Source organism: Mchenga conophoros, linkage group LG6, assembly GCF_057382185.1.
Source record: "Mchenga conophoros isolate Kocher_MC1m ecotype Shallow Benthic linkage group LG6, M_conophoros_male_GT1.1, whole genome shotgun sequence".
NCBI classification, from domain to species: Eukaryota; Metazoa; Chordata; class Actinopteri; order Cichliformes; family Cichlidae; genus Mchenga; species Mchenga conophoros.
In genome coordinates, this window is record NC_140531.1 from 14262950 (window position 1) to 14282470 (window position 19521).

General features: G+C 43.0%; 1 protein-coding gene across 6 annotated transcripts in view; it reads left to right on the forward strand.

Annotated features, from left to right (window-relative positions):
- radil (Ras association and DIL domains) overlaps positions 1-19448 on the forward strand; it is a 31086-nt gene extending 11638 nt beyond the window's left edge. For 2 of the 6 annotated variants that reach the window (XM_085276336.1, XM_085276335.1), the window contains exons 5-21: positions 629-736; positions 1271-1386; positions 1485-1673; positions 1747-2431; positions 2936-3066; positions 4109-4146; positions 4761-4915; positions 5077-5189; positions 5382-5498; positions 6738-6861; positions 10014-10186; positions 10436-10586; positions 12575-12801; positions 13369-13705; positions 14606-14745; positions 16543-16682; positions 16932-19448. In XM_085276336.1, coding sequence (XP_085132462.1) covers positions 629-736; positions 1271-1386; positions 1485-1673; positions 1747-2431; positions 2936-3066; positions 4109-4146; positions 4761-4915; positions 5077-5189; positions 5382-5498; positions 6738-6861; positions 10014-10186; positions 10436-10586; positions 12575-12801; positions 13369-13705; positions 14606-14745; positions 16543-16682; positions 16932-17031 — 3044 coding nt within the window. In that variant the 3' untranslated portion in view covers positions 17032-19448. The remainder of the gene's footprint in view (positions 1-628; positions 737-1270; positions 1387-1484; positions 1674-1746; positions 2432-2935; positions 3067-4108; positions 4147-4760; positions 4916-5076; positions 5190-5381; positions 5499-6737; positions 6862-10013; positions 10187-10435; positions 10587-12574; positions 12802-13368; positions 13706-14605; positions 14746-16542; positions 16683-16931) is intronic. The other 4 variants (XM_085276337.1, XM_085276338.1, XM_085276339.1 and 1 more) reach the window with 4 other exon arrangements.
- Positions 19449-19521: the final 73 nt, after the last annotated feature.

Below are 19521 nucleotides of genomic sequence, written 5' to 3' on the forward strand. Positions count from 1 at the left end.
GATGATTATGTTCATGCAGTGAGCAACAAGTTTTCTCTTTATTCCCCACTAAAAATTAAAAGTACCGTATCCAGGGTGCACCTTGCATCTTGTGCTCTCTAACTGGGATATCCTCCAGCATCTAGTGACCCTGAATTGGCTCATAAGGAAAATGGATGGTTAAAGAATATGCTAAAAACTCAAGTGTAACCCTGATGGTGGATGTGGAGGAATTGTTAAACCCCAATTATCATCCATCAGTGGTATACTTGATGCCATTTTTACTGGTTTTCCTCCCCTTCAGAGCCAGCAGCAAGCATCCAATTTGATATCACTGCACAGCATCTAAACAGATCAAATTTAAAGATTGAAACACGCTAAGTTTCTAATGGAAAGTGCAGCTAATTTGTCAGTGATGTGTTAGAGTAAAAAAAATCCTGTGCCTCACACCTTTAACTGTGTATCTCTCTCTCTACTAACGGCTGATGTTTCTCACTTAAAGCACAACAGACTCACTTTGCTCCACAGTGCATGTATTGTGTCTTGTGTTGTGCGGATGGCGTGTGTGTTTGGGGGTTGTTTTTTGTCCTTGGTGTGGGGGTGTTTTCTCACCTTACCCCCCTTCCTAACCCCTCCCACCCTGCTGTAGGGCCCAAAACCCCACAATTCCTGGTGGCTCTAATGGGTCGGTCTGGGCTGGGCAAACACAGGAGCTCCCCCCTGCGGTGTGGTCGAGTGGTACAGTCCAGCTCTAAAGGTGGGGACTGGCCTCAGGTAGGGTGGCTGTCAGTCATTGCCATGAAGACCACCTCTACCTGCGTTGTCACCAGTGCCACCCCCATTGCCAGTGATTTTCTCGTGTGTGGGTAAATCTGTGTGAGCCATTGCATGGCCTCAAACGTCCTCAAACTCGAGCCACGACGAGCTCAGTTCACCTTTCATCTGGTTCACTGTTGTCAGCTACATGTGCTGCTCCATCCAGCACCATTAACTTCATCTGACTTTGACTGTCTCACTCCTGCCTGGATTTGTTTTGTTGGTTTTCACTCAGCTCACACATGACGTATGCATTTGTGTTACTGAAGTCTGAGAAAATGCTTCAACCAGACCTACTCAGTTTCCCCATCTGTCAAACATACATGTTAAGAAAGTAGATACCAGGTTTAAGCACACTTTCTCCCTTTTCTCTTCCATTCTTTGCCTCTCCTTGCTCCTCTTTATTATTCTCCACCTGTTCTCCCTCTTGTCCTTCTCTCTCCCTACGTGTTCTCTGGCTTGCTGTTCATCGTAGATATTAATGCCCAGGCTCGTAAGCTCCAGAGGAACAGGGCGAAGGGGACGCTGACCCTGCCCCGATCCAGCAACTCATCCTTCTGTCGCAGCCTCAGCGAGACTAGCCTCAACCAGGTGGGGCCTCCTGCTGAAGATGATTGATTGTTAGTATTTACTGAACTGCTTATGAAGTGCATTCAATCTTAAACGTGTGCATGCACATCCATCTGCAGCTGGGATTGGGAGAGGAGCCCAAGCGTTATTACTCCACCCTGCCAGGACCACTGAGAGGCCGAGAACGCGAGGGGACCTCCAGCAGCCGGAGAAAAGAGGAGAGCAGTCAGGGAGGAGGAGGAGGAGGGGTGAAGCACTCTCTGTACCAGTCCCCTCATCTTCTGCTGCTTCAGGGATTCAATCGGCAGGTGAGGGTACTCACAAAAATCAGACCTCTAGTGTGTCTGATTTTTGTGACCTTTTTTGCTTTCTGTGTTGCAGGACTGCCTGGTGTATCTGCTGAACAGAGAGCAGCACACGGTCGGTCAGGAGACTCCATCAGCTCGTCCCAACATCTGCCTCTTCTCCCCCGACATCCTGCCGCTCCACTGCCGCTTACGCCGAGTCCCCGCGCCCCGTCGCCACGCCAGCAACAACAACAAAGGAGAAGAGCAGGGGGAGAGTCAACGATTCTGCGTTGCAGTCGAGGCCGTGCTCAACGCCACAGTCCTGGTGAACTTTTCCCGCTGCGAGCGCTCCACCACGCTGCGGCACGGTGACCTCCTTTCCTTCGGGGCACATTACATCTTTCTGTACAAGGACCCCACAGGTTCTAAGCCACTACCCGCGCAGACCTTGGCACGCCTTCGCACGCTGGGTCAGCTTTACGATGCAGGGGCGGAGGAGGGAGAGGGCGGGGCTCAGACTTGTAAGATGTGCGGGTCCGTGCTGAAAGAGAGAGCAGCGCAGGTGTCGAGCACCCCGGCAGTCAGACGCGGTTTCAAACCTCACCTGGTGAAACCCCGCAGCGTGGGGACGTCAACAGGAGGGCCAGTTACTGTGTCAGGGGGTGATGGAGGAGGAAGAGGAGCTGGAGGAGGTCAGAAAAGGAGGCTGCAGCTGGAGTTTGACCAGGCTCATGAAGACCAGCTGCTAAACAGGATCGTGTCTCTCATAGAACCTGGAGGTCAGCAGCCTGGCTTACTGTAATATAAAGATTATCAAAGACATCAACTGAACCTTTTTTTTTTATCTGAGGTCCAGTTAAAATGATTTTCTAGCAAAAGTACCAAACTGTATTTTGTGGTTCTTTATCCACAATATGTTATATGAGACTTTTGCTGCCCAGTGATGGAAAACATTTCAGTTCAAGCTCAAAAACGTGGAGAAACTTAATTTGAATACTAATAAATTCTCAGTAGATGAACTCAGGCAGATTATTACATTACCGCCTTATTTGTGGGAGGACAAGGAGAGTATTTCATCAGCAGTTTTCGTCCTTGTCCTGCTGCGTACAGATCATTAACAGTGTCAATGCAAACATAAAAGTTTAAGACTTGAACAGCAGCTTCTGGTTTTACGATTCCTGACCACGTTACTCTTCATATGCCTTCCAGCTGAAATTAGCTTCATTGAAGCCTCTAAATTATTCAGTGTGTTTTCAATAAGTCGACCTGTGTCCTCTGCTCAGGAGATGACCACAAGCTGACACCTGCCTACCTGCTGTGCATGTGCATACAGCACTCTGCATCGACATTCCCACCTGGAAGTTTCGGAAAACTGCTGCTCAAGATCGTCCGGCGAATCCAGAGCATAGCATGGGTCAGTTTCAGCTTGTTACTGTGTCTGTGTCTCTCTGTGGTCCCTCTGGCCTCGTGTGGAGAGGAACTGGTCAGCCATGTCAGGTCAGGTGAATCGTTAAACAGGCTGCCGTATCATGTTTTATACTGTGTTACACTCCAGCCGTGCACAGTCGTCTGTTTTAACTAAACCCCTGCTATGCTTGTTATTTGGCTTTCACATAAAAAAACCTAAAGCAGAAGATTTTCACCCCCTGAGCTTTACTTTAGGCAAATACTCATTTTACCCCTCCAGACACTTCTTCGGTAGTTATTCCTAAAGGGATCAAATTTACCTTCATCTCCTCTACACTTGTTTCCCAAACAAGTCCACTTTATCCAGCATTGCATAAAGATTTGATGCCACCTTATCTGATATTTTAATACCTTACTGTGAATATTTTGTGACCTTTTTTTCCTGCACTTTGCAATAAAATGTAGGAAATTGTCCCACTGCGGTGAGAACAGCTCCCTGATGTGTCTCATCTTATGAGTTTAGTCAGTTAGTTGTTGGACTAAAGCCACAGTCATTAAAAGAACAGTACTTCAGAGTGAAACAATGTTTCCTGAAGGTTTATGTTATATTGAAAGTGTGAAATTTATAGAGCTGTGGAGTTGCTTCAAGTGAGGTGGCCAACTGCTGCAATTACACACTGGAGGAAGCCCCAAAAATGTATTCAGTTTATGGCTGTTGGTTAAAGGAAGGTGTGGTTTATTTCTCCCTTTTTTTGTTTAATTAGTTTTGTTTTGGTTTTTTTTTCAATTATAATTAGGGTGGTTTTATATTCAGGACAGTGGAGCATGAGGTAATTCTCAACATGTGTCACTATGGGTTTGTAAATGATAGTGGTGCTACTTCTTACTGTAGGTTAGTAAAAGCGTCATGAAGTGTGCTTCTCCTACGCACGCTTTAAAAGTTTAATGAGCCCTTAATTGTTCTGTGTGTGTGTGTGTGTGTGTGTGTGTGTGTGTGTGTGTGTGTGTGTGTGTGTGTGTGTGTGTGTGTGTGTGTGTACGCCCTGCAGGAGAAGACAAAGGAGCTGGCGCAGAAGCAAGCTCAGCAGTAAGTATCAATTTCCAGCTCGTGTTAAAAAATAGGAAGCTGACGGTCTCATGTGCATTTTATTTTGTGTGGCTGCCTTGAGCCCTGACCTTTTATAGAGCATTGTTTTGAACTTACCAGAGACTTGGGACTCACTTATCATTCAAGACCTCCCAGAATATTTTTCTACTATGAATATATATAAACATATCCATCAAACACTCTCTTATGATCAGAAAGTACAGAAAAATTCATCATTGGCAGGGATTACGTTAACAGAGTTCTCTGTCATTAAAAGATCTTTTAACCTGCTACAAACTAGTAAGACGTCGACTGTGCTCGTGTGAGAATAGCACACTTCATAGTCTGGGAGCAATTGGTCGTCCTTTTTCTTGCCTCTTGCACGTTCTAGTCAGGCAGCTCCCTCACCTAAACCACACTGTGTTATTGTGCATAGTGAGAATGCATCTGAAGCAAACTATCTTCTGCTGTGTGCTGAATGTGAAAATGTCCGATTGGTGGCTAAGTCCTGACCCGACTGTCCAGAGGTCACGTGTGAAAGCAGTTCATGTAGGAATGTGCATGGTGTCGAGAAGCCTACCTGACTGTGTGTAACTTGTCTCTGCACGTCCAAGTAGCCAGGACCCGGCCTCGCTGTCTCTGCTCAGCATCTCAGACCTGGTCCCAGACCTGCAGACCATTTTCTTCTGGATGTCCAACTCTATCGAGATCCTCTACTTCATACAGCAAAGAGCACCAGCATACACACACAGCATAGAGACACTGCAAGGTACGCACACACATACGCAAAGTCAGAATGATGAGTGTGGAAACAACTTGGAGTCATTACTCACACTGACATACAGTAGATACTGACACAGCTACAGCCCTCCCTCTCTCTCTCCCTGTATATATCTTAAATGTGACTCCGTCTCCATCATCTGTGTCTAGGGTCAAAGGAGTCGTTGCTATCAGCGACCATATCAGCCAATGAGGAGGCTATGACAATCTTGGAAGAAGTAATCATGTACACTTTCCAGCAGTGTGTCTACTATATCACCAAGGTAATCTGTCAACACAGCAGCGATGCTATCTTCTAAATGACTAAGAAGGTTTTTGTTGTGTTTTTTAAATTGCACCGGATGAATAATAACACACCTTCGTGGGCACAAAGAATGCCCGGATGGTGTGAACTATTCTGTAATTCCGATCACCTTCATCATAATGTATTTCTGTTTTCGTGTGTTTGTGTCCAGGCTCTTTATGTGGTGTTACCGGGTCTGTTGGACTGTAATCCATTTCCAGTCGACAGCTCTGAGCCCTGCTGGAAAGGAGGCGTGGGGTTTCCTGAACCTGTGCGAAGGGTCTTGCAGGTAGGGATGTGCATAGCTTTGTATAAGTTCGGGTTTTCAAGGTCATGAGAAGTTAATTTATTAAAACGTTAAGACACCAGTGATATCTTTGTTTTCAGAGTATTTGCACATATTAAAATTTTTTTTATAAAAGATGCTTGTCATGCACATTTTAGGGCTACTACCCTGCTTGGATTGCCAACATATATAGATTTAGAGGCATACAACTGAGGACAATGACAGAATTTTTAATTTCGTGTCTCTACACCACCACAGTCTATTTTAAGTCAGGCAGTCAATATATGTGCAGACTTTGAGCTTTAATTCAGGGGTCGTAAATAGCATCCGGTCCAAAGCCAGAACTATTGCATTAAGTGTTCAGGAATTACAAACATTTTTATTCAAAAGTCTGGAAGTCTTGAACCCGTGGACATCATCACATGATGATTTCCTCTCTCTGAGATGCTCTGCCAGGCCTTTCTGTCTTCCTCCATACTTTTCTCTTCTCATCATTCTTGTGCAAATAAATCTTGGTTTCATCTGTCCAAAGAATGATGTTATCAGGCAAAGGCTTTTTGGCTTTCCTTTTCTTGAGTGTAACCAGTAATTTTTACCTTGTAGTAATCGCTCTGTATTTCTATTGCTAAAGACAAATTTTGATGGTAGACCTTGACAATAATACACCTACCTCCTAGAGAGTGTTTCTGATTTGGTTGGATGTTGTGAAATTGTTTTTGTTAACCACGGAAAGAATTCTGTGATCATCCACTTTAATTGTCTTCAGTCATTTTCAGTTGGCCAAGTCATTCCTTCCTTTTAATAATTCCCCAGACTGTTGATTTTAACACTACCAAAGTTTTTGATATCTCTCTGAAAGGTTTATGTAGATTTATCAGGTTAAAGATGTCCTCCTTCTTTTGCGTTAACAACTCTTTGTACCTCATATTAAAAAATGCAACTTCAACACATGGAATCGAAACTAGATCTTGAGAGAAGAGCCCTCACCTGGCTGTATAAAACTGTATAAAATGACTGTAACCCCTAAACAGATAAGGAAATACTTAATACTTATTTAACCCCTTCTGAAAGCCTACACAATCCTATAATGATTGTAGGATTTAAAATCTATTGTGGTAGATTTTATGCATCATTGTCCAAATACTTATGAACCTAACTGTAGCTGCTTAGGTATACTGACGTATAGGAATAGAAGCTACAGCAAAGACTATGAAATCTATGGGTGTGTATGTGTGTGTGCAGGTCTTTCAGAGTGCGCAGGAGCTTCTGCAAGGCTACCAGGTTCACCCAGAGATCCAGGCTCAAATGTTTGCTTACCTCTTCTTCTTCTCCAACGTGTCACTGTTTAACCAACTGATGGACAAAGGTATAGAAAAAGCATACACACACACACACACACACTCTCTCTCTCTCTTTTGCATTTGCATTAGACCCTCCGGGTTCGTACAGTTGTGAAAGTATATGAGAGACACAGTGAACTAAACTGTGTCCTTGTGTCCTTGTCAGCATTTTGACAGGGGACTAACCCAGATTTGTCCTCAGTGCCCTTCTCCTATCTGCATTCTGTTTCTCCCCCTCCTCTTCCTCCTCCCCCACCTCCGTCTTGCCTTCCTTCTTTCCATCTGGCCATCAGGGGGTGAGACAAAGAAGAGTGGAGATGGGATTGGGTGGAGGCGAGAGAGAGCAGATAGAGCAGGGGAGGAGTGAAAAAGGGCGGAGTGAAGGGTAAAGGGCTGGAAGGTCGTTCGGTTGTTATGATGACTTTGCTAATAGGCTCTTACCTTTCTTTAAAAATAACAACAACAAAAACAGAAAAAAACAGTAATTTACTGCCAGCTGTGTCTGCATGTCAAGCCAGCTCCCCTCGCCCTCTCTTTATATCGTTTGTCTTACACACACGGACACATACACACACACTCAGATACATGCCATATGTCTTCATTAGCTCGTAGAGACAGGACAGATCACATGTCTGGCAAAGGCAGAAGGAGAAATACCTTTAATACATGCAGGGGCTACACCGTCCCCCATCTCATCTCCACCTCCCTCTCTGCCTTGCTGTCTGGCTTTCTCTCTGCCTCGCTCCCATTTTTGTCGCTCATTGATATTTCTCTGCTGATGGTGTCCATGGTAACAGAGAAGTGAGTTTGTAGCAGGTAACGCTGACGTTCGCACTGGGTGCTCCGCAACCCACTCACACACACATGCACACTTGTTCACATTCAGCATTCAAAAACCCTACACTCACATTGCTCAATCATACAGCCGAGGAAAGATGAACGGCGTGGCGGAGATGTTCGTTGTGCTGTAGGGAAAACTTGCTAACAAATTATAATAAATGCTGTTTGGATGGTTTGATTTTGGGGTATACACGGCATTATCACACCTTTTGCCGAGAGGTTAAGAGATGTCTGGTCAGTTTGCGATGCCTCTCATATAGATTACTGTATGCCTAGACATAAGCCTATTACAGCGGAGGGTGTGTGCGTGCATCCAAAACATATGGCAGAAGTTATGTGTGTGTGCGCGCAGTCAGCAGATAATGCTGCCAGTTCATTGTCTGCCTGAAGCTTCCTGTCATGTGCTGCTTGTAGTGATTTTGGGGGGAGACGTTCAGTTTAGGACTGTGTGTCTGTGTGTGTCCTAAAAAAGGAATTTAGGAATCCAGATCATTCCCTTGACTTTAATGTCCTTAAAAGCAAAAGTTAGACATGTTTGGTAGAAACAGAGACTGTATATTAAGGATGGAAGTATCGGTGATGTGGCTTTGAAGTGCTGTTTTAAAACTAGACTTGCTGTGATACTAGATGCCATGAGGGGGGATTTTACAGAGAAGGCAAAAACACTGCACTCTTCTATAGCAGACACGCCCAAGCCACACTCTGCTTTATCTTTGATTGTACTCAACATCTACTGTAATGTACAAAATAAAGATCACTTTGTATTAAATAAGTAGCGATTGAGCCCATAAACTTATCAGGAAAGTGTTTACTCAGAAAAAGTGAGCCGTGGGTCATTTTACAGTCTGACTTATTTTCATAACCAGACCAGTCTCCCCCTGGGATCTACACCCACCCAGGCATCCCGTGGCAGCTTTTTTATTGAATTGTGGACATTTCTGTTATAATTTTACTACATCAGTTTTTACAGCTGCCCACAGTTTGTTATCTAGCCTGTTTTAAATAGTTTTATATAGGAAGCGGACGGTTTCATTGAGACATTTCATGTATGGGTTCTGGGAAATATTAACTATTGCAGGTGCAACAGTTATTCAGTTCATCATTTCTGGTATTTGTAAGTAATGTGCCAAAAACTCTCTTACTTTTAGGTTTTATTTCTCTAATGTCAGATGCTTTAGGAAATTGTACAGGGATTTTTAGACATTTGCCTGATTACAGAAATTTCTTTACCTGTTGAAAAGTCTGTTGGATGGATCATTATAGCTCACCTGGTTGAACAGATGACCCATGTACCGAAGGCCAGAGTCTTTGCTGAAGCGTCCGGGTTTCGAGCTTGCCTCAGACTGTTTTCTGGATGTCACCCCCACCCCCCACCGTACTTTCCTGTCTGTTTTACACTCTCTTATCTAGAAAAACTGCCAATCTTTACAGTAAATGGATCGGATAAATGTCAGCCTTGGACAGTGGTGAATGGCATCTTACTTGCCTGTTGGCTCATATCAGCTATAATTTCCATTATTTAGTCAATATGGGCGTATAATGCTGATATTGGGTAATATTTGGCTGATAAAATTGTGATTGCCTTGTCATTGCAGAATTATTGCATTATATATTGCTGTGTATGTTTACTATATATAGAACTAGTATTTAGATTAATTATTGCTTGTTTTGACTTGCAGACTACAGATTAAAAAGGAGATTTTAACCACATCTGATAGATTTTTTGCACATTTGCTCTGATTATGTAAAATGTAGGTATTAAAATATTTGCAGGCTCTGAAAAAATGACACCATTGGAGCGCAGTTATTTTTCATCGTTTCTACTGAGCCCCAACTCGAGCCTTAGCTCACTTTGAGGGGGTGGAGGGGTACATACCAGAAAGTATTAAATGCATTAAAGCTGCAGTGAGGTAATGAAACAATAGGATCCCAGCTTCAAAAGTGCTAGACTTATAGTCATCGCCTGCTTAACTTGCCACAAAACTTCCTTTCAGTTCTTTGATGTGCGGGAGAGAAAAGGAAGGATTACACAAGCAGGAGCTCAGTCAGCTGAGCCCTTCTGCAGCGGTGCATTTGTATTCTGCGAGGAGTAGGCGGTTGCTGGCTGTTGCTATTGTTCCACCTACTGCAATCACAACCTAATTAAAAATTAATGTCTGTATTGCCGAACAGCACACATGCACGCAGACGTAAGATCTCAGAAGCACACATTCTGTATTTTACTCTGCCTTTCTCATGCGCACACCCTCAAATAAAAATCTACTGCAGTGTTTCTGATTAAATACTCAAAACGCTCCCTTCTGCTCGTGTGTGTGTGTATGTGTCTTTGTGCACGCAGGTCCGTCTCGGGGTTGGTTCCAGCGTTCCAAGATGCTGCAGATTCAGGCATGCTTGAGGATGGTCATGGAGTGGGCGAGCAGGTCCGGTCTGGGACATCTGGCTGAAAAATTCTTCACCAAACTCAACAGCACAGTGTCCATATTGGCCACACACCCCCAACAGCTCACTCAGGTAACACACAGGGAAATGTCTTTTTTGTTTGTATATGATGAGCCTCACATTGCTATAAGCAATGGGGAGGGAATACGTGGGCGTAAGCAGAAAATCTTAAAATAAAAAATTAGTCTCAAGTTGTAAATGAAGTGATCGATCAGCTTGTGATGAGTGACGTCCTACAAAACCCTGCTAATAAACTTGTGACTCCCCTGACATCCTCTCATCTCTTCAAGTCTGGGATTTATTTCTGCTCTTTGTTTGCAGTTGGGGTGGCGAGCGCTGTCCAGTGAGCACCCAACTCTAAAACCAGTCCAGCTCCACCGCATTCTCACTCAGTACCAGCTCACAGCAGAGATAGGCCCCGTTCCAACATGGCAACCCAGCAGCGAGGACGAGCCGTACATATACAGAACAGGTACGTTTGTGAGCTTGTGTGAATTTTTCCGGCCAGAGACGCTGACAACATTATGACAACACGAAGCCCTCGTGTTATGAGTTGGGATTATAGGTACAATAAATACTGGTCTGAATCTCGTGAGTTGGCAGTTGGAGGCCTGTTACTGTCGTGCTAAAGGTCAATTGTGTAATGGTTTACAGGGGTTGTTGAGCAGCTTGTAGAATGAAGGAGAAGATCAAGCAAAAACAAATACACATGAATGCGAATGTGGATAAATCTGTTTTAAACCAGGACTGCTACTGATATTTGGTCGTTTAAAAATCTTATTTGTGGGCCGATATTTTTATTTCTTTCACACAAAATATTTTTTTTTATCTGTTTTATCTATTATTTATTAGTACACACTAACGTTACATGACAGTACAGTTTAAAAATGAAAAAATGATGGTTTTATTGACACGTTGTTGTTTATATGTTTACACTTGGGTCAGCTGGTTTGTGGCATTACCATCAGAGAAGTTGCAGAGTGCCCTCTGGTTGACAAACTAAGAAACATCAACACTCTTGATGTAATTGGGAGACTTTCCCTGTTGTCTCTTTCCTTGCTGTATTTTTCATTTATTGGTGCATATAGATGCCGATATCACTATATCAGGAAATAGCTGAAATTTTTTCTTACGTGTTTGACAAGCAGCTTTATAACTAAAGGAGCAGAAATTCTCAGACAGTACTGAATCACAGTGATTTAACACAATTACTCGTTGACTTTGAAAGCACCATGCACTTATTAAGCTGTCAAAACAACATTTTTAACATTATTTCCTCTGTAAGTGTGGATACTAGCTCTGCATGAGTTTTTATGCCAGATGACCTTCCTGATGCAACCCCAGAGATTTGTCTCTTTCTGGGATTGAACTAAAAAGCTTTCACTTGTTAGGTGAATGTGTAAATCAAAAAGAAAAATAGGTTGCCTGCTCCAGTTTAGCTCCACTTTTCCCATTAACTGAGATGCAGGATGAAGGGTATCCAAAGCTATCCAAGACAAACTGATGTTCTTACGCTGCAGAAAAGGTCATGTGCAGGCGGCATCTCGACTTAAAGGCGTTTAGTCATAATCCTACAGGTGGTAGCTTTGTACCGTTGGCTCCTCAGCCAAACAGATGCACCAAACGTCCGAGTCTGAGGTATTTGACATCACATAATGAAGTAATAAAACTACCTTGGTCTAGCCTCATATTTACCTGTTAATGGGTGAACAATCTAACACTTTGTGAACTTTGGGCACTTTGTTGAGCGAGGAGAGCAGAGGAAGGGAAAGATATGCACTGATTTGTTATAAAGAAGACATAATAGTTTTTGTGCCCAACAGTTGATTTGGTTCATCTGGACGTAGCGTTTCAGTGGGAGAAATGTTTCATCACTTCTTCAGTCTCAGCTGACTGCAGGTTTCCCCAATCTTATTTGCATAATGACTGAAACTGGCACCACTGAAAGAACAATGGACTGGGAGGTCAGTTCCTTGATCATTAATATGCAAATTCTCATGACCATTGATCAATTATTTCATTATTTATAAGATTGGAGAAACCTGCAGTCAGCTGAGACTGAAGAAGTCACTTGGATGAGTGATGAAACGTTTCTCCCACTGAAAACGCTACGTCCAGATGAACCGAATCAACTTTTGGGGATACCTGGATGATTGAGCACGCATCAAGACGAAATAGTTTTTGTGATTGTTGGAAGACAAAATTGTAATTAAAAAACAAGGATTATTGATGACCTACTCATACTTCAAAGCATTTTGAGGTTTCTTGAAACCAGGATCAGAACTGGTAGATAGAAGAGAGAGTGCTAGATACACGTTGCGTAAACTTGTGTGCATTCAATACAGTTAATGCTAACTAGCAGCTAGCGCTATTTATACTAATTGTGCATTGTGTATTGAATATGTAGTCCTTCAAGACAGCAGCACAGATTTATGTTAACATCAGTGTTTGTGTTTGCAGTCGACCTCCTGGAGAGCTTTGAGAACCACCCTCCAATTGTGCTGCCCAGCTCGGGCTTCAGAGTGGACCTGGACAGCGAGTGTGTAGAAGACAGCATCTACAGACAGCTGCTCTACATCCGGCACTACCTGTGGGGGCTCCGCACCAAGACGCAAACACACACCAACACTCCCAGTGTGCAGACACACTCCAATGGAACCAACACAGCTGACTGGCCGGAAGTTCAGGTTCAGAAAGACAAACATACACACACTCAAGTGTGTACTTGAGTACACCTAGTAATCCAGGCCATGTGCCTCAGCAGCTGTGGCTGTTGAGGAGTTCCTCGTAATCCCATAAATGAAAGACAAAACCCTCTATTCCAGCCAACCCCCACACACACACACACACACACACACACACACACACACACACACACACACACACACAGAGAAACCTAGACATGGTTAAATCATGGTTAATCTGATTAGTCTTTAGGCTGTCTAATTAGTGGGAACGGCTGACTAGACCATAATCCCTAGTGTTAGAGCACCCTCATATGTACACATACCCGCACACAGAAAAGTATGCATTTAAAAGTATGCTCACTGGAACATTAATATGTGCAATGATAATGCATTCAAATTTTAATCATCTCAAGCTGATGGGTTTTCATGCAGGAGCAAAGCTTCAGCGATGCTCTAAATATTCTCGCAGGTGAAAGAAAAAAGGAATAATTGTTATTGCTATCATCTGCATCCTCACTTTAGATGTCAGATTATCCTCTAAAGTCTGTCTGTCCCATCTCAACACAGAGGGAGCTGCTACCTCCGAGCCACAGCAGTCCCCGTTCAGGGGGTCCAGGGGACGACGGGCCAGGAGAGCCAGGAGAGGAGAGAGGACGGGACAGACCCTCAGGCCAGTCTCACACACACAGCCTCAGACGGAACGGCACCATTCACCACCCTCGAACTGCAAATCCAGACCCGTCCTGCCTCCTGACTCCTCCCAATACCCCCTTGTACCCTGAAGGAGGAGGCGGAGGAGGGCCTGTGCCGCTCATCGGCACCAACGTTCAGACCAACGGCTGCACCGGCAGGACTGTGGCTGAATGTAAAAAGACCAATGGACTCATCACCAACGGACTGGAGGGTAGGCCACGTTATTTACAGGAGGTGGACAAAATAGCAAAAACTAATGTGCAGATTTAATTTTTTTGATAAAAACACAAATAACAAGTACCAGTGTGTAATCAGACCCCCCCCCCCCCTTACCAAAAAAAGAACAAAGGCTTCACACAAGCTGATTTTTTTTGTACTGAATTGCATAATGCGCTTTATTATTATTTTTTATTATTTTGTCCACCCCAGATGTGCAAGTTTAAATCTTACAGTTAATTTTAGATAGTGAGCATGCATGTGTTTAAAAAAATCAGCAACATTTCAGATCTTCAGCAGTAGATACCTGCAGATATTGACAACCTCTGCTCTCGTTTCTAAGTTTCAAATCCATCCATCTCACTGCGGCAAAAACCATTATTAATTAAGGTCACAGGAATCCAGAGTTTGCTTTGGCACTACACCCTCTGCAGAACAGAATTAATGAAGAAACAGCAGATTTACATTGATCAACCATGTTACGGTCAATACCATGTCACTCAGTGACGTGTGTGTGCGTGTGTGTGTGTGTGTGTGTGTGTGTGTGTATTGCGGGAGGATTTGTCACAAACACTTTATTAATGTGGCATGTTGTACATTTTATTACTGCTCAGTTTAAAACGCCTTTATAGCTGCACTGAAAGGGCATGACAAAAAATGCTGATTTAAAGTGTGTGCAACAGTAGATCCCCTTCACTGTGTAGTGAGTGTGACCTCTGCAGGCAGAAGCATGTGTGTGTGGTATAGCAGCTGCACCTTTGCACATGTCTGAATATCCGCGTGTTTCTTCTGCACAGCAAGTCTAGTGTTTTTTTCCTGTTTGTCCAACCCCATAGCGAGACCCTGTGTGTGTCTGTGTGTGTTTTGTGCCTTTGGGTGTCTGTGTCCTCTGCAGGGTGTATTAGTGGGTGTGAATTCCCTTTCCCTGTATCCTCCCCCGGCGTCCCCTCCCTTCCTGATGACTTGTGTGTGGTGTTTGTAGTGGAACTGGACAAGGGACCCTACGGACTGGGCATGGGACTCATAGACGGCCTGGTAAGTAGACAAACGCATTTTTCACAATATATCGAGTTTTAGCCACGTGCTTTAAAAATGCTGGGTCACTAACATATAGTATATAGTATAAAGATTAGATCTAAGTATATAGATTAGATTATAGATAGTTTATTCATTCCCGGGGGGAAATTCACAAATTTCAGCAGTATCCACATGCACATGCTAGACATACAATAAATACTGACACTGATAACTACTACTTTTTACACATTTTAAAGTTACGTATTGCAAATAAATTAAAGTGCAAAGTAAATTAATACTTTGTATTCATATCCTTTATTTATTGTTTAAGAGCTACCTCCCTGAAAATGTCATTTTTACCCTCCTAGGACCTGGCGTGTGGACAACACATTTTGGGTTGTCTAGACCAAAATACCAAATTTTGCTCTACAAGGGCCTAATATGCACATTATACTGCCACTGTTCTCTGCCACTGTTAAAACGAATGTCCTCATATGTGGATCTCATTTTTCTTAGAAACAAAAATCAGGTATATTAAAAAAAATCAGGTAATTCTTTGTTTTTACATTCATCAGGTCCCAATCAGCCCAAATAGCAAAAAAAGAAATTTTTAAAGTTTTTAAACACTGTGGTTTTATTTTGAATGCTTACATTATTTTTACTTTGTGCACAGAAACAAAATTATTTCACAAAAACCAAAAACTACCAGGGTCAAAATTATTAGCCCATTAATTTTAACAGTCACTTGTGCATCTTTTTTGATGGATAACAGCCTGCAGTTGTTTTTGTAGTTTTCAACATGTCTCACACACGTCTCCTGAGCAATCCCAGCCCATTTTTATTTGGCTAATATCTCAAGCTCCTCCAGATTTGATGGTTTTCAATTCACTCCTCAGATTTTCCATGACATTCAAGTCAGGGTTTTATGCATGCAAGTTAATAACCTTTACTTTGGTTTCTGGAGATTATCGATTATTGTTGTTTTATAAGATAAAATCACAACCTACACCCAGTTTTGCTGCTGACTGCTTAGGTTTTCTTTCACCTTGACGCAGCTGCAGACGCACTGAAGCATCCCCACAGCATGATACCTCCATCACTGTGTTTCACTGTTGGATAGTGTTCTTTAGCTTGCACTCTTCTCCATTCTTTCTCCAAACATGACCAGAATCTCTGAGGCCAAAGAGCTTTAGTTTTATAATTCTGGTATGCATCATTTTTCACCAGGTTGATCTTAGCATACAGTCTGGCTTGCAGGTGTCTCTTCTGCAGAAGTTGAGTTTTTTTTGGTCTTCATCCTCACAGTCCAGTGACTCTAGCAGGGCTCTAGGGATTGTCTTCTTTGAGACTACAATTCCCAACTTAGCTAAGTCATTCACTTGCGTCCTGGCAGTTGTTCTAGGGTCTTTAAACACATCTCTCACTAGTTTTCTTTCCAGAGCCTTGATGCTTTCTCAAGTGACAGCTCGCTAAAGTTATTATATTGTGTGCAAATTGGAAGATAACACTCAGTTTTAACTTTATTTTACAAGCTTTGAGTATAATTCTGTTATTGTGTGCAAATTTTCCTACCTATAACAAAAGGTTGTTAACGTTAGTGTCTAGAAAAGGACCAGAAAACCAGACCAGACTAACTAGAAAAGGTTCAATGGTAGAGGTAGTGGTGCTGGGTTTTGTATACTTCTAAATATCAGTTTAAATCAGCAGTTATCAGTAGTAGTGAATGCACACAGCTTTAATGGACACCTGCCTCTGGCCAAGTACTTTCCCTGGCTGTGGCATCAATCGATTTCCTTTGCTTTCTCCATCCTGCAGCACACTCCTCTCAACGCTCCAGGCATTTACATCCGGACTCTGATTCCCGATGGACCAGCCGCCTCTGATGGCAGACTGAGGATTGGAGACCGCATCCTGGCGGTGAACGGTACCAGTCTGATAGGAGCAGACTACCAGAGGTAAGGGAGAAGTTATAGTGGAGGCGTTAAACAGAGATAAATGATACCACTGAGTTATCACTGACTTCAATGACAATGAGCAAACTTTCCACATTGCTAACCACTGCTGTCAGCCTCTTAAGCCGATTGATTACTTTGATTGGTCGAAGCTCAGACAGTGATGCCATGTTATCCTCACGTTTCTGCTGAGCATCAGGTAACCAGACTCTGTCCTTCTCCCTCCGCTTCCTCCTGTTTGTGCCATTACAGCGCGGTGGATTTGATTCGTCTGGGAGGGGGTCGACTGCGTTTCCTGGTAGCCAAGTCCGACCCAGAGGTCTCGGAGAAGATCAGCGCCTCCTCCTGCTGATTACCTCGGCCTCCCAGCTAAGACATGCACAACATGCTACACCGGACTGGAGATAGGAACTAACAAGGAATACAGATGTGTGCACTGACAAACGGGATACACACACCACTCTCAGCCAAAGGAGTACCTACGCCTCATGAAATATGAATGTGAAACCCAGCGTCTGCACGGCTCAAAGCCAAGCAGATTACACTCCACGACTCCACTGAACAGCTGCCGTACCTGCTTCCCTCACGCAGACTCCTGCTGGGTTTGTATAACAGACACAGTCTTAAACCCTCGGTGACTTCAAAGGAGTCCGCAGCGAGGAAAGTTGCCTAATTAATCAGCGTTTGAGGTGGGTTAAGTCTAACCAATCAGTATGCAGTGTGAGGCGGTTTAAAGCACAGCGGATTCTCATCAGTCAAGCCCAGAGGCATGTGTGACTTTTGCCAACAGTATTTTTGAGTCGTTTCTATTAAATTCCAGATGTAAATAGCACGCTGAGATGCCTACCCAGTTCTCTGAAACAGGTAGACACAAACTGAAGATGTACTTTAGAATTTTAGAAGTATTTGCAAACAAAGTGAGCCTCAGTGAACCCCTGAATGTTTTGTAAATCCATTTGTTGTAGCGAGCAGTATCAGCGTCTACTCCACAGACGCAAGTTTGTGAACGAGTGTTGACTTTTGCACTGAAGAGTGGAAGAAAACGACAGAGGCAGTGAACTGAAAAATCACGAGTAGTACAACCTCGCTCTCCCGTTCCACCTGTGACATCGTACCTGGACTTCACCTTCGCTGGGGGAGGGGGCACTTAGTTAATAACCACTCCATGAAGACCACATGCTCCACTCCAGACTCTCAGCTGCATCCTTGCAGTGCATTTAAACTGCAGCATAAACAGCTGTTTGTAAATATTCAACATTGTCTCACACATATTATTTGGATCTTCAGAAGATGAAGTCGCCTTTGGGAACGACTCGTGTTGTTGTGGGTTTTTTGTTTTTCCTGAAATATATTTGAGACACTAAAGCCTACAGACGGAGAAAAGGGAAAGTGCAGTCATTGGTTGTAAACTTTTTTTTTGTATGTCATGGTTTGCTCAACAACATTACAAGAAAAGTGGTAGCCACCCATGCTGTTTGTGCTGGTTTTAAGTTAAAATATTGGGCTTGGATAGCTGCCTGGAATCAGATATAATTCTCTTTATTCTAATTATGCTTTGAATAAAACAAATTTAGCAGCAGCAGTTATTTTACTAGACAAAACATCCCAGCTGCCGTGGTCGTATAGTACAACATAAAGTACCTCCTGCCCCCGATCACTTTACCTTGATAGAAAAGATCAGAAGGTGAGGACGAGATGAAGAGAAGCCTGGAGCTCAGAGAGAGCTCGACTGCACTTATAAGAAACCTTTTAATGTGAAGGTGGATGTAAGCCTAGCTCTGCTGTGTAAAAACTACAAAGTCCTGAAGATAGACTACAAAAAGCACCCATGTGTCAGGTTGTTCCATGCATTTGGTGGAAAAAATGAAGTGAAATTACATTTTTGACAAATTCGGATTCAACCTGCAAAACATCGTCCTTCACCTCGTGAAGCCTGAACCATGAAGTACCTGATAGAAAAATGTTTCTTTTTTAAAACCGAAGCTACAGAAAAAAAAAAGATAAATTTGGATAGTTTTAATTTGTATTGTTTTTGCTACATTTGCCATTTTTGTGTGATTTATTAGTAGTTTTTTTTTTTTTAAATACAAAATAAAAATCAAACTGATGAGTGTATATGATACACTTGGCATTGTGGGGTTAAGAAGCAGCTTATCACAGCGGCGTGATGTTCAAAGTTCAGCCGTGCCAGTTACGGTATCACAGTGTCTATCAGTTATGAGACTGCATCGTTACATTTCCTTTCTCCTCCTAAAGGAGGCATGAAAACACCTTTGCTTTATAATAATGTAGAGCCATGCTGACACGTCCAGATCCCGTCACTCACTCCAAATCCTTCCTCAGCAAATCCAAGTGTTGGACCACAGCATCAGCCAGTGCTACAAGGGTCACCTGACTGACCATAACCACCAATCACAGCAGGGCATCCATATCTAGCTTTACCTTACCATCTGATAATGTTTTCTAGAGTTGTAACTGGCTGGTTATTTGCACTGTGGATTTTTTTTAAGCAAAGTGTGAAACTCTGCATGAGATATTTGCCAGTTTTACTTAAACCATAGTTTTGCTGATCATTTCTGCAGTTTGAAACTTGTTGGGTGTTTTCATTGTTTTTTTCCCCAGTTTTGTTTCTTTCTTCTTCTTTTTTGCAGTAACAGTTTCCTTTTGTGCGTTTCAGGGTTTGTATGGCATTGATCTTGTGCATGTTGACCCTCTTTTGGTCATTATTTATACTGTTGACAATGACTTCAGAATAAAGATTGTTGGATACTCGAGTTTTGAATGGAACAACACCACAACACAGACTTCAAATTCATTCTTACACCCGACGGCAGACACTGTC